Source organism: Mobula hypostoma, chromosome 28, assembly GCF_963921235.1.
Source record: "Mobula hypostoma chromosome 28, sMobHyp1.1, whole genome shotgun sequence".
Classification (NCBI taxonomy): domain Eukaryota; kingdom Metazoa; phylum Chordata; class Chondrichthyes; order Myliobatiformes; family Myliobatidae; genus Mobula; species Mobula hypostoma.
This window is the reverse complement of record NC_086124.1, coordinates 18,289,940-18,305,798: the sequence shown is the minus strand read 5'-3', so window position 1 is coordinate 18,305,798 and position 15,859 is coordinate 18,289,940. Positions and strand designations below refer to the sequence as shown.

Here is a 15,859-nt window from a genome sequence, read left to right as displayed (position 1 = left end):
TTGAGACATGCAATAAAGCTAGAGCTGTCGGGGAAAAGAAACTATTGCGTTAAAGCAATGACTTTATCTAAGGTCAGGGTACAGGTCGATGGCACTAGGCCATTAAATGGCTAGGCACGAAAGAATGGGCCGAAAGGCCTTTTTCTATGCTGTATGTTTCTATGCCTTCAAGATTCCGACTCGTCAATGACTCTTAAAAGTGAAACCGCTGTTCAAAGTTAAAATTAGTTCCTTGGGGATGTACAGTTTCAAAGTTCAATGTACATTCCTAATTAAAGTACACATATGTCACTGTCTACGACCCTGAGAATCATTGTTTTGCAGCGATAATTAACAATTCAATAGAATAATAACCATAAAAGAATCAATTGAAGACTGTACCAGCGAGTGTTCAACAACTGTGCAAAAGACAAAAATTCGTGCAAACGCAAAAAGAAATAAATAAAAACAATAATCAATAAATAAACAATGAATATCAAGAACATGACAAGAAGAGGTCTTGAAAGACAGTCCATAGGTTTCGGGAACGTGTGGGGCAAATGAAATTAAATGACAGTAGCCAATTTGGTCAAGAGTATGATGGCTGAGGGATAATAACATTTTATCAACCTGGTGCTGTGGTTTCTCAGGTACCTGGTAGCAGCAACGAGAAGAACGCATGTCCTGTGTGGAGGGGTTCCCTGATGATGGATGCTGTCTTCGTACGATAGCGTTACGAGTAGATGTGTTCAATTGTGGGTAGGGCTTTACCACTCATGGGCTTTGAAATATCCATCACATTTTATCGGACTTCCCGTTCAAGGACATTAAGACCAGCGATACAGGAGCAGAATTGTGCCACTCAGCCCATCGAATCTCCTTCTCCATTTCATCGTGTCTGATCCTTTTTTCCCTCTGAGCCCCAATCTCCCCGTATGCATTCATGCCCTGACCAATGAAGTATCGATCAAGCTTTGCCTTAAATACAGCCACCTGTGGCAACAAATTCCACAGATTCATCACATTCTGGCGAAAGAAATTTCTCCCTCTCTCCGATTTAAAATGATGCCCCTTTATTCTTAGCTGTATCCTCTGGTCCCATGATAGGAAACATCTTCTCCACATCCCCTCCAATAAGGCCGTTCAATATGAGATAGGTTTCCCTTTGGTTTCCTCTCATTCTTCGTAATTCTAGTGGATACAGGCCCAGACCCATCAACCGCTCTTCATATTATAAGCTGTTCGGTTCTGGGGTGATTTTCGTGAAGCTCGTTTGAACCCGCTTCACTGTTAACACATCGGTTCAGAGATAACGAGAACAACACTGCACACAATACTCTAAGTGAGGCCTCACCGGTGGTTTGTAAAGCCTCAATGTCACACGTTTGCTTTTTTGTTCTAATCCACTTAAAATAAATATTAATATCACTTTTGCCTTCTTCACCACAGACTCGAATTAACTTTTAGAGAACCCTGCACAGCGACTCCTATGCCTTTGCGTCTCAGATTTTTTGATTTTTTCTTCTTTTAGAATATAGTCTATGCTTTTATATCCTTCTTCAAAAGTGCTTGAAATAGACTTCCTGGTATTTTATTCCATCTGTTTATTTCTTTGTTCATTCTCTTAATACGTTTGACCCTCTGCAGCCTCTCTCAAAATTCAAAACCTATTTTCGTCAGCAAATTTTGCAAGAAAGTCATCAGTTCAGTCACCCAAGTCATTCACATGTAACGTAAAAAGAAGCGGTTCCAACAGAGACTCCTGTGTTCACCACTAGTCACCGGCAGACAACCAGAAAAGGCTCCTTTTCTGTACACACTTTACCTCTTGCCAATCAACCACTGCTTTATGCATGTTGTCCTTGCTCCTGCCAATACCATTTCTCTTAATTTGTTTAGCAGCCCCATGAGTGACACTTTTCAAAGTTTTTCTGAAGATACAAGTACACAGCATCTACCGATTTCTTCGTTATCGATCCTGTTTGTTATTTCTTCAAATAATTCCAACAGATGCCACAATACCACATCGTTAACAATCGACACGAGCATATTCTTAATTACTGATGTCAGACCAACTGTCCCATAATTTACAATCTTCTGCCACTCTCCCTTCTTCAAGCAACTTTCCAGACTTCTAGAACCATTCCAGAAACAAGTGATTCTTGAAAAATCAGTACTAATGCCTCCAAAATGTCTTAACCCGCCTCTTTCAGAATTCTGGGATGTATACCTCTAGACCACGCCCTTTATCCATCTTCAGACTTTTCAGTTTCCCAAGACCCTTCTTCACACACTTGTGACCCCATAGCACTCCTACACTTATAGCATATCGCTAGTGTCCTCCACAGTGAAGAATGATGCAAAATAGTTCTTGAGTTCGTCCGCCATTTTATTGTACCCTATTATTAGCTCTGCAACACCGTTTTCCAGTGGACGATATCCAGTCTCGCCTCATTTCTACACTTTATGTATCTTACCTTTGGTAAACACTTTAATATGATTGGCCGGCTTACTTCCATATTCCATCCTTTCCTACTTATTGACTATTTTAGTTGCCTTCTGTTGATTGTTAAAAGCTTCTAATCCTCTAATTTGCCTCTAATTGTTGCCCTATCATATGCCTTCTCTCTGGCTTTTATGTTGTTTTTTAATTTGTCTTGTTATCCATGGTTTGTGTCATCTTTCCCTTAGAATAGTTCTGCCTTTTCGGAATTATATATGCTGGACATTATGAATTGCTTGCTCGAATTCCAGCTAAAGCGGATCTGCCTTCATCCCTACAAGTGTTTTTTTTCCAATCAATGTTGTCCAACTCCACCCTCATGCTTCTGTATTCCCTTTGCTCCACTGAAATGCTGAAACATCTTACTTCAGCTCGTGCTCAAATTCAAGGGTAAATTATATTAGAGTTTCATCACTTGACCCTACAAGTTCTTTTACCTTAATTTCTTCGATCATTTACGGCTCATTATACGGCACCCAATCAGAATAGCTGATCCCCAATTTAGCGCAACTTACAGCTACTCTATACAGGCATCTAGGAGTCAATCTAAATTTTCCTACCTTGGGATCCTGTTCCAAACTGATTTTCCAGATCATTGGCATATTTAAATCCCCACAAGTCTGTCGTTGCATTTCCCTTTTGGCATGCATTATCTATCTACCACTGTAACTTGCAGACCATATCCTTTCTACAGTTTGGGGTTCTGCATATAACTTCCAACAGGGTTGTTTTTACCCTTGCAGTTCCTTAGCTTTACCCAATACGATTCAACAACTTCTGACGCCATCCCAGCTCCTTCTAATGATTTGACTACATTTTCGTTTTACCATCGGAGCCACGCCACCGCTTCTACCTAGCCGCTTGCTGTTTCGATACAATGTGTATCCTTGATGTTAAACTCCCAGCTATAATCGTCTTTCAGCCATGATTTAGTTATGACCACAACATTGTGAATGCAATTTGTAACCGTGGTACAAGTTCTTCAAATTATTCCGCACACTGCCTGTATTCAAATACAGCACCTTCAATGTAGTATTCACCCGCTTTGATTTGTTCGCCTTTCAATAAGCATCTCATTTAGTTAACTGCAATTTTGCCCTGGCACCAGTTGCTCCTTCCTAGTCGTCTCACTACACACTGCCTCTATTTGTAAAGCAACCCTTCATCCGCAGCACTATCACACCTGTTCCCGCTCCCTCTCAGATTAGATTAACACCTCCAGAAAAGCTCAAACCTGACAGTAGGGTAATTGCTCCCCCCCGGGTCGTCGCTCTGGGACCGACGATTTTGTTCAGGACATACCTTTCGCAGAAGAGATCCCATTAATCCATAAAGATGAACCCATTCCCCCAGCACCTTTTCATCAACTCCGCATTTTGCTGCCAAATCAGTCTATTGTCACTTTCATTGGCGTATGTCACAAGCAGCAATCCAAAGATTACTACCTTCCAGGTTCTTTTTTTTTCCGTTCAAATTCACTAAAATCTCTCCTGAAGATCCACCTACCTTGTCTACCGATGTCATTGGTGTGAATACTTACCATAGTAGCTCATCCTCCCACTTGAGAATGCCATGGATCCACTTCGTGACATCCTGGATCATGACACCCGGGAGGCAACGTACCATCTGCGTGTCTCCATCCCATCCACAGAATTTCGTTTATAAGTATGGAATCTCTGAACACCTCTCTGCTCTTCTGAGCCACAACACCAGACTCAGGGTCATAGGTTCGGTCACTGTGCCATTCACCATCATGCCCCTCAAGTTGGACGTCGCCCTCAAAAGTATCTCAAGTGATATACATTCAATTGAAGGAATCCGCCACAAGTGTACTCTGCACTTTCAGTTAATTTTCCTTAGTTCTGCTGAGAGTTACCTGTCTTCTAAAACGTAAGATTTGCTACCTTCCTGTTGATCCTATCTATCCACTACTCATTCTCCCGTATGAGCCGAAGGTTGTGGACCTCCAACTCCAGTTCCTTACTACGTTCTCTCAGGAGCTGCAGTTCAGTGCTTGCTGTGACAATGCGGTTTTCCTGGAGACTGCAGTGCTCCTAGAATTTAGAGATCTCAGTACAAACACTGCCCCTGGAGCCATCCTCACTAACAGGCGAGGGATGAACAAATAAGAACAAAAAGAGCAGCTTACCGGATACTTTATATTGCCCAAACCTGATGTCACTTAAGCCTGGTGACCCTAAGCCAGTCTAAACAGCGGCACAGTCAAAAGCAGGACCGTTCCGAAAGCACTTGCGATATTTTTATTCGCCCTTTTTAACGAATCCCGTTCGGTGATTGGTTGCAGTGTAGCTTTGAGAAACTGCCGCGAAGTTCTGCTTTTAAAATCTTCATTGTGGTCCTGATTGAAAAGGTAGATCTCGTTACGTACTCCCCCTCGGTGATTGGTTGCAGTGCAAGTGAGAGAAACTGCAGCGAAGCTCTGCCTCTAAAATCTGCAAGTGATTGCATATGATGGAATCTGGAGCGTCCTGCAAGTGGCTGGGCTCAGTTCCTCCAACACTTTATGTGCGGCTTTGTGTCGAAATATCTTTTTGTAAAGAAGTAACGGCTTTCTTCTGAGTCATCACTATACTGCCTAACCGATAGGTAAGAGTAATTAATATTTATGTTTTTTTCCCTCCTTACCAGATAAACCACCAAAGCCAACAGTTGAATTGTTAAGGTCATCTGGCGTATTCTCAATAGGCGAGACGGTGGGCGTGAGGTGCTCGGCGCAAAGTGACTACCTAGGTGTGACTTTTATCTTATCCAAGGTGGAAAACAGTGCCTACCTCACCGCAGCCATTGCGAAGACACCAGGATTCTCCACGATTTTGTATCTTAAAGACGTACGGCCCAAAGACCAGGGAGATTATATTTGCGTGTACCAAATTAAAAGATCGGGGAAGCTATATAACTCAACGCAGAGTGACCGAACGAGACTGAGTGTATCTAGTAAGTGCTATGAATTTTCTGCGATGTACTAATGGCTATGATATATTAAGGTGAAGACTAAATTATAGATAAATATTTGACGAACATGGGAGAAAATGAGTAAATGATAACCGATAATATTTTGAGAAATGCGGCATGTTCATGCAACCAGAAGTCATTAATTACTTTTTAGTATTGGGCGCTACCTACTAATAAGCTGATCTATGTGACATGATCATAATGTTCAACAAGGATCACAGCGACAGAACACTTACCTCTTGTTCTTCCTCCTCAAGTACGCTGGAACATTTACACAACCCAGCCGCACTAGGTTAGATATAGGAACAGATTGAGTGCAATCGACCCTGAAGTGCTCGCACTTCCTAATAGCGTGTAACGTGTTTCCCGTTGGAACTAATTGGTCTGCAGTTTCTCACTGTTGGCCCTCCTCCCCAGCCAATAGTAGCATTCGCTTTTGTTTTCTTTGAAATAATCCACACCACTGATCTTATCTGAAAATTTGGAAAAATATTTTCGGACACATGGAAGGAAGTTCAACGGGTACTGGGTAATGATAGAACCGTAGCGTCAAATACCTATACTTTTGAGATTCACATCCCAGTTATTAGCCATCGGTTAATTGTGATGAACCTAGTTCAGATGACCCTTTGTGCACTGTAAGGTATGGCTAACTGGCTGAACTTAAGAAATTCGCCGTTATCCAGGCTCGCAAAACTGGCTCCAATGTTTTCCCCCAGTCACGGCGAATGTACCATTTAATTTTAGAGTTAATTCGTGGTACCAAAGCTTTAATGGCAGCAGTGATCAGAAAAAAAACACATATACTACATAACGGAAGTAATATTAGAACGCATTAAAAATTCTCTACGGGTTATGTCGTATCTGCGAGATGAAAACAGTTCAGTTCGAACATGTCCAGGGTATTCTGACGAAGAGTTGAGTGATCTTCCTTTCCCTCAGATGTTGTTTGACCTTCTGGGAATTTCTGTTACTTTCCGTGCTATTTCAATTGGCATTATATGTTTCAACACTCCTTTCAGCTCCAGTGTATGGACTAAACGTAGAAACGTATTTGCGTTCTTTGTCTGCAATCATGCAAGTTAACGTATTTATTTGCAGCAGATCAATTGTATTTGTGTTCCAGCCGAACTGCGGAGTCCACTGGTTTCCCTGAATCGGCCATTTGGTCAGTACCTACAGGGCCAGGATGCTTCTATCATATGTTCAGCCCCCAAGGTATATACGAACCTCAGGTTCTCTCTCTACAAATCAGGTAGTACCAACGTTATTTCGTCGATTGGCCCAATCTCAAATTGGACTACGGTTCTGAAAGTTAGCCAAATCGACAGAAGCAAAGAAGGTTCTTACAGCTGTATATACCAAACGGACATATCAGGCAGACATTACACGTCAGCTCGCAGTGAATGGCTCAATATAACTTTGACACGTAAGTGTATATTTTTGCTCCATGACTATATGTTGATGCAGGTATTTTTTTTCTTGCTACGTAAATATTTGCACGCACCCCTACTGTATTTCAAGATTCAAGTTTGTTTAATATTACCTGCAATGCACAAATTTAAACACTAATGAAATAATTTCTGTCGTAGCCTGAATCGATAAAAGCACACAAAATCCAATGAGATAAAGAACAGAGATAAAGAAAAACAATGAAATATATATGCAAGATAGTGTTTGTCCATAGATTAATTGTAAATCTATAAAAAAGCGCCGGGCACAGTAGTGCTTGTACATAAGGTAGCACTGAAACAGTAACAGTAAATGATAAAGTAATGTTGATTAAGGTGGGGGGGGCTAGTTTACAGTGGTATGCTAGCAGGTGGAGGTGTTGATCAGCCTTACTGCTTGGCGATGTTAACTGCTTTTGAATCCGGTGGTCCTGGTGTGGGTGTTACTGTTAAAAAAAACTGTCTACGAGCAGCGTGGGTGGGATCCTTCATGTTGTTGCTGGCCGTTTACCGGCACCTTCCTGCATAAATATTCTTGTTGACGCCTAGGCTCGTGCCTGTGATGGGTGAGCTGTTTTGACCACCGTTGTACATCCTTTCCGACCGCTACAATGCAGTCACACAGAAACACGTAGTTGAGACTTATTTTCCAATTTTGTTACGAGAGGCTTGCTCCCATCTAATATGATCGTTACCTCTTAAATTCAGCAAATCTTAAATACAGCAGCAATGATTTTGCCGTCAAACTCTACTTCTTTATTAGTCGCGATGTAGTTTCAAATAAGTTTAACGATTATTTGAGGGCAGAAGTGTTTAGTGTGCTTTCACAAATTACAGTATGAGAAATATACGTAAAAAGAGCAGATACTCCAATTCTGAGCCAAAACAAAACAAAACAAAAAAAAAACAAATAAACTTACAATGTGTTGGGGAAACACAATGAGTCCAGCGACATTTGGAGAAGGAAATAAATGTCTATATTTCGGGTAGGAATTTAGGAGTTCCAAAATAATAGAGAACACACACACACCACTCAGTCTCATGTCAGTTTATCGTTGTGAGTTTATACAGTGATTAATTTTCATTATAGCCTTCGGAATGTGATAACAGGCGTCGCTACAAATATTTATACTCATCACCCTTAGATGGGCAGCAACTTGGCAGAGTCTTCTGTCCGGGACTTGTCTTTTAATTGACTCCAGGTGTAACTCATCTTCGAATATCCTTCCTCTCCTAAGGATGAGGAATTTTAAAGATACTGTTGGCATTTTTGAAGCTCTGGATTTTTATATAATGGGGTTTCTAACCTGATACCCAACATTACTCGATTCGCGGCTAAGCTTGGAACCATATATTGGAGAGATACAAATATTTAAAATGAGTGTAACATGAGCGATGTAAATTTTAATCTTTGTTGGCTTTGCGAGCTTTGTCAAAAACTGTGTAGCTGTACTGTTCATTTTGTCACATTTTCAGGCAAACCAGAGGGTGCGAAGCTCACCCTGACGACCATGTTTGGTTTGTACGTTCAAGGAAAAAGTGTTCGAATCACCTGCATTGCTCCCGAGTATTATACGACACGTATGTTTCGCTTAATTAAGGATGGCAAGGATACAGGAATGGACTGGGTACCCACGCAATGGACAAACCATGGCGCTGAGTTCCGAATTCCGAACGTCACCGTGTCTGATAGCGGAAACTACACCTGCATTTATGAAACCGAAATAAACGGCAAGGTCTTCAATTCCAGCTACAGTAACTTCGTGGCGATAGATGTTGCGGGTGAGTGGAAATTTTCAAGCAATTTTATTGGGATTGTGCGTTTAATTGTGGCTCAAATAGTGCAATGTTTGCCTTATATTTCTGGGGAAGGATAGGGGTGCTGCAGCCCAATGAATTACGGTCACATTGGTGAAAACCAACCTGACATGAAGCTCGAAAGAGAGCCTACTTCAGTCTGAAATCGTACAATTTATAATGAATGTACTGTTACGTTGTACATCATAGTGGAACGGCTATGGCTTTATGCAGAGTGGACTCATAACTGGATGATCATTTTGTACCATGATGTTTTGATATTTAATACAAACATTTCAAGGAATGGAAAATGGACATCAAATCGGATTGGCATGGTTATGGTTCTGTCACAGTGGCGAGGCATTGGGAGCAAGGGTGGACCCAAATGCAAGACACATCTTGTGAGGTTACTTAGATTTAGTTTATTGTTCGATACCAGGAGAGCAAGGCAGGAGCAGGAAACAGCGAACTGGACAAGGACTCAGGACTACGACTCGGCTGGGACGAAGGGTCCGGGCTTGGACTCGGAATCGGCTCGCAGAAATAGAGGAGACATGAAGAGGCTAGGGGATGGACTCTGAGCCCGAAACTGGGCAAGGACCCAATACCTGGGTCTTGCCTCGGGCTCGGACCCCAGAACCAGGCATGGACATGACATGAGCTAGGGAGAGGAGGAACATGGAAAACAGAGCCTCGGTCTCGGAAGAGCAGGTACATGGAACCAGGGACACATACACAGAACACAGAGTCGGGGCCCCTCCTTGGGTACAGGACATAGGGCCGGGACTCACACACAGATCAGAGACCCGGGACCCCTTCTTGGATACAGAACATAGGGCCGGGACTCACGACCCCCCGCGGGGCAACGGCAAAATGGCCTGACTTACCCCACGGAGGAGAGGACAAGACAAGACAGAACATGAACCCCCGCGGTGCTACTGCAAGACGGCCTGACTTACCCCCACGGAGGCGAAGACCAGACAAGACAAAACAAAACATGATCCCCCCCCCCCACTTCCGGAGCAACGGCAAGACGGCCTGGCTTACCCCACGGAGGCTAGGACAAGATAAGACAAGACCAAGACGAATGAACACTAGGCAGTACCCATCCAGCTCCGGCGATGGAACTAGACCGAAGTGCAGGCAAAGGCTGTGGACGAGGGCTAGAGGCGAGAGGGGCAGAGCAGGGAATCAGACAAGGGGGTAAGACAGGAGTCACAGACCGCCAGGGCCAGAACTTGATTCAGAACTGGGAAGCCGCCAGGCACAGGACTTGACTTGGTGCCTGAATGCTGCCAGGGCCAGGACTGGACTTGCTGCTAGAATGCCACCAGGACCAGGACTTGACTCGGTGCTAGAATGCCGCCAGGGCCAGGACTTGACTGGGTGCTAGAATACAGCCAGGACTAGGACTTGACTTGGAGTCTCTGGGTAGTGGTGAGTTCTCGACTCGGCCCAGGAACAGTAGACAGCGGTTCTTGATTCCCTCATGCGGGTTAACTGACCGATCCACCTTGCTGAGGAAACTTTGCAGGCTCGCTTTAGCGAGGTAAGTGGACAGGGTTGCTCCGGTGAGGAGAGGCAAATTACCGGCACTCGCTTCGGCAGAGACGAGACTTGCTACGGCCAGAGGACATCGGCACACCGTAACCTGGATGACTTTGCAGACGCTCCCGCGCCGAACGGCTGAAAACCGGAGACTATAAACTACTGCTTCAGCCGAGTGCTAATTGCCTCTAATCACCAAAGTCGAAGGACACGGGAAAACAGGGAATCAACGGTCCGGATCGTAACATAAACAAGCTAAATTTAAAGGGACCCCGATCCGGACCATGACAGATTCAAACGAGAAGAAACTTTAATATTTATAATAGCAGCTTTATTAGCAGCCTTATTCCAGGTTCCAGAATCCACACATTTTTCTTGCCATCACATTAAGAGATATATTTTCATTTTTCATTGTGAAAAAAAGAGAAATCGACTTCCTAAACACTGCACAAAAGAGCTTTTGTTGTTCGTTACAAGATAGTTACAGTTGGATTCAATAAGATCTGAAAAATTATAGAACTCTGAGTCATAAAATGAAAGACAACGCATTTTACTTAAGCTTGATTTTTATAATATACTTCTATTTAACAGAACGAGTAGAAATCCGGCTGCTGAACGGAAGCCATGCTTGTTCAGGTAGAGTGGAAGTATTGAACAACAAAACGTGGGGTACCGTCTGCGATGACCAATGGCAAGTTGAAGATGCCCATATTGTATGCAGAGAGCTTGGATGCGGGCATGCTATATCAGCAAAGAGTCACGCGTATTTCGGCAAAGGGACGGGTCCTATAATCCTGGACGACTTGAACTGCCAAGGGACAGAATTGTTTCTTTGGCAATGTCCTTCCCGCCATTGGGGTCAACATAACTGTAACCACAATGAGGACGCTGGTGTAATTTGTTCAGGTAAGGAACAAAGCAACTCAACGGTTGATCCTGTTGAAGTGTTTGACTAGTTGAAACTAATCGTCCTTCAACATTTAAAGTGTTGCACATATAATCAATTTGTCAGTACCTCCAGTAGAACTTTGTGTTTTTGTGTGTTTCCCCCCGAGCCGTCAGTCTGTGGTTTTGCATTGCCAACTGCTCCTATTTGTTTTCATGCGCCATGTCCTCCTGTCCCCTCTCATGTTCTACTCTGGCCCCCGTATTACTGAGTACTCCGCTCCTCACCTTTTTTCTCATTATTACCTATTTTGCTGCTACTTCTCATTGTGTTCTACCTATTATCTGCCTCTATTTATTGCTGAGTATCTTTTAGTCCTGTGTTTTCACGTTTGTTGCCAGATTGTAGCAGTGAGTTTTCCTGAGCCTTTCCAGCATTCGTATCCGAGTTCTGTCTGTCCGAATATCGACTCTGCCTATTTCCCGATTCTGATTTTTGGATTTACCTGGAATTTTTGATCTCCACCTGAACGTTGGCGCCGACTTTGTTGCCCCCCTGGATTTGCTACTCAGTAAATATCACAGTGCGCACAGTACTTGGTTTGCGATTGGGTCCCTGCTTCCGCGCCCTGACAGTACAATCTGGCCAGAATGGATCCAGCAGACCCCGGTCGTCTGAGAGTTGTCCTGGAACAACCAGGAGTGATGCTCGGGAGACACCAGAACCAGCTGGACTCCGTGTTCAGGGCAGCAGAGTCGCTTTTTGCCAATGTAGCCGATCTTGTCACCCAGTCTCAGTCACTCTAGCTGTACCAGAGCGCCCATCAACATTCTGCGGCTGCATCTTCCACCCCGTCCTCCGCGTTCTCTCTTACTCCTCCCGTCCAAGAGCCCTGCCTGCCTCCTCCACAAAAGTGCCCGGGTCAGACCAGTTCCTGCCGCTCTTTCCTTTCCCAGTGCACCATCATTTTTGATTTACAACCAACAACGTTTCCGATTTATTGAACCAAGGTGGCCTCCTTCATCACTCAACTGTCCGGTCGGGCGAGAGATTGGGGAACAGCCGTCTGGGAGGCAGGCTGCCCTTTCTGCATCAGTTTTCAGTTATTTTCTGAGGAGATGAGAAAAGTGTTTGTTCGCTCCAAACGTGAAAGAGACGTTGACTATGAAATGCTGCACATGCACCAGGAGTGCAGATCTGTGTCAGATTACGTCGTAGAGTTCCAGGCCCGAGCCACCTCGGAGGCACAATACGACACCTTCCTGAATGGCCCCTCCTAAGACATCAAAGATGGGTTGGTCACCCAGGACCTTCCTGCCACCTTTGAAGCCCTGGTGGATTTCGACATATGCATTGATGTTCGCCTTCAGCAGTGCAACAGAGGGAGGGGTTCCAGAGAGTCGCTGGGGCACTGGGTGAGTTCCAAGCTCCTCAGCAGTTTACTTTGCCCCGCTGTTTGCCCCCATCTACAATTCCAATTCCAGAGCCCGAAGTAATGAAGGTTGACAGTACCCGCCTGACACAGACTGAGAGACAAAGGAGAATCAGCACCCGTTCCTGTCTGTACTGTGGCTAACCAGACCACTTGATCTCCACCTTCCCAGTAAAAGCCAAGCGCTCACCAGTAGGACGAGGAGTACTTGTGAGTGTGACCCCTGTCCAGCCCTCCTCGACGACACTCACTCTCATACCTGCTTCTCCGGAGTGGGGCGTCCAACGGCAAGCAGTCTCCATCTTGGTTGATTCCGGTGCGGAGGGATGTGTTAGCGATCCCGACTTGTCTGCCCAGTGGGGATTACCCACGTCTGCTCTCCAGTCACCATTGCTGGCCAACGTCTTGAACAGTCAGAGACTGGCTAACATCACCCATGTCACGGCCCCGGAGAGACTCAGCTTATCCGGCAATCATCATGAACAGTTAACCCTTCATGTTATTTACTATCCTCACGCTCCTACTGTCCTGGACTATCCCTGGTTAGTTAAACGCAACCCCCATATTGACTGGCTCAGTCGCAAGATTGTAGGCTTCGAGCCCATTTTGTCACTCCTACTGCCTCCACCATGCTCAGATCCCCTTGTCTCCAAGCCCAGAACTCCCCGAGGAATTTGGGGAACCTTAGTGCCATCCGTTATGAATACATGGACCTCAAGGCTGTGCTTAGCAAGTCCCAGGCCATTTCCCTACCGCCTCTTCGTCCATATGATTGCGCCATTGACCTTTTGTTGGCACATCTCCCCCAAGCGGCCGCCTATATTCCCTGTCCGTGCCTGAAACAGAAGCCATGAATAAGTACATTCAAGAGTCTCTGGCTGCAAGCATCATCCGGCCGTCTTCCTCCCCTGCTGCTGTTGGACATGGCTGTAGTCGAATGGCCCCAACCTTCAACTCGTCGGGAGTAACGACGCCTCTTGGGCTTTGCTGACTTCTATCGCCGCTTCATCAGAAATTACAGTACATTGGCTGCATCACTCGCTGCTCTTACCTCACCTGCTCTCAGACTCTACTGGTCTCCTGCTGCTAAAAAAAAAACATTCTCTGACCTGAAAGAACGTTTCACCTCTGCCCCCATTCTGATTCAACCCGACACCGAACGAAAGTTCATTGTGGAGGTGGATGCGTCTGGAATTGGTATAAGAGCTGTTCTCTCTCAGCACTCGGCCAAGGATGAGAAGGTAAACCCCTGCGCCTTCATCTCTCACCGGCTCACTCCCACGGAGCGGAATTACGATGTCGGAAACCGGAAGCTGCTGTTTGTGAAGCGAGCTCTGGAGGAGCAGAGGCATTAGTTAAGGGGAGCAATTGTGCCATTGTTAGTCTGGTCTGACCAGAAGAATCTGGAATATATCCGTACCGTCAACGTCTCAACTCCCGTCATGTTCGTTGGTCCCTGTTTTTCCCAAGATTCAATTTTACTCTGTCTTACCACCCCGGTTCCAAGTATGGAAACCCTGATGCCCTCTCCCGTAGATCCCCTCACTCTGAGACCCCTAAAGTACCATATTATCCCTTCCCTGCTCACTGTCTCGTGGGTGCAGCGCAATGGGACATGGTGCAAGCTGCTCAATAGAGCGAGGCAGCCCTTAGTCAATGCTCCACTAACCGTGTTTATGTTCCCAGCTCTGTCCGCTCACAGGTATTGCAGTGGGGTCATTTTTGCCGGTTATCCTGTCACCCTGAAACCAAGCGTCCTGCAGCCTTCATAAGTCGACAGTTCTGGTGGCCCTCCACGGGAGATGACATCCGCAACTTTGTCTCAGCCTGATCGGCCGGTGCTCAAGGCAAAAACTCTAACCGGTCACCTGCTGGTCTGTTAAAACGCCTGCCTTTCCCCAAGAGACCCTGGCCTCACATTGCCCTGGACTTTGTCACCAGACCTCCCCCACCAGATGGTAACACCACCATTCTCAAAGTAGTTGATCGTTTCTCCAGGTCTGTGCACTTCATTCCTTTGCCTAAACTCCCATCTGTCAAAGAAATAGCCAGATTACTGGAACTGCATGTTTTTAAATTCCATGGTTTACCTGTAGATGATGTGTCAAACATGGGCTCGCAATTCACATTCGTTTTCTGGAGGGCATTCTGGAATCTTCTGGGTGCCTCTGTGAGTCTGTCTTCAGGATTCCACCCACAGACCTTTGGCCAGACCAAGCGGGTCAACCAACAGTTAGAGACAGTACGGCGATGTCTGGTCTCCCAGAAGCCCTCTGGGTGGAGTCTGCAACTACCCTGAACCGTGTGCGCCGTAAGCTCTCAACCGTCCTCACCCATCGGTCTGTCCCCTGCTGCCTTGGCTGCCAATCTCCACTGTTTCCTGCCGAGGAGGAGGAGTTTGGCGTTTCATCTGCCGAATCATTCATCCGCCGTTGTCAGCGGACGTGGAGGCACACTTGCTCCGCCCTTCTCCGTGCCTCTTTTAGCAACAAGCGACAAGCTGATCGTCATCGCACCAAGTCCCCACGTCACCGCCAGGGACAGCGTGTGTGGTTCTCAACCCGACACCTGCCACTCAAGGTGGATTCACGCAAGCTCGCCTCCCCCTTCATCGGCCCCTTTCCCATTGCTAAAGTCATCGGCCCTGCTGCCGTCCGAGAGGAGAGAGAGGGAGAGAGAAGGAGAGGGAGTGGGAAAGAGGGAGAGAGAGGGAGAGAGGGATAGGGAGAGGGAGAGGGGGAGGGAGAATGAGAGAGAGAGTGAGACAGAGAAAGGAAGAGACAGCGAGAGGGAGAGAGAAGGACTAATTTACGGCAGGTCATCGCAAATTAAAGTCAGCTCTGATAAGTTCAAAAGGAAAATATCAGGCTGCATCATACCTATCTGAAAATAAGGCAGGGTGGCAGATACGTTTTCCCCTGATTTGCATTGTTCCCCATAACGACGATACATAACATAAATGAACATACATCACACTCCAAGTTCCTGGGACAAAGAACACATAAACGAGTTGCTGGCGAAGCCCAGTGGGTCAGACGATATTTACAGTTGGAAGCACAGATTCGATATTTTGGAGACAGTGTGCAATAGACAAAGCAGTGAAGTAACTCAGCATCCGTGGAGGGAAATGCACAGTCAACGTTTCTAGACCCACAGAGTTGGAAAAGACAAAGGGTTGTGCAGAGCTAGCCAGCGATGGGCGTGTCCAGTTGCAGGCGCAGGAGGCGATTGGCAAATCGACTCTGGTAGGAAAAGAACGTTGAAGTTAGTAATAAGCGTTGGCCGGTATA

The 15,859-nt window shown here is 45.6% G+C and overlaps 1 protein-coding gene across 3 annotated transcripts in view; it reads left to right on the top strand.

Annotated features, from left to right (window-relative positions):
• LOC134338839 (immunoglobulin superfamily member 1-like) overlaps positions 1–15,859 on the top strand; it is an 83,800-nt gene that overhangs the window by 51,764 nt on the left and 16,177 nt on the right. For all 3 annotated transcript variants that reach the window (XM_063034974.1, XM_063034975.1, XM_063034977.1), the window contains 4 exons: positions 5,132–5,437; positions 6,582–6,884; positions 8,383–8,688; positions 10,843–11,157. In XM_063034974.1, the coding sequence (XP_062891044.1) occupies positions 5,132–5,437; positions 6,582–6,884; positions 8,383–8,688; positions 10,843–11,157 (1,230 nt within the window). The remainder of the gene's footprint in view (positions 1–5,131; positions 5,438–6,581; positions 6,885–8,382; positions 8,689–10,842; positions 11,158–15,859) is intronic.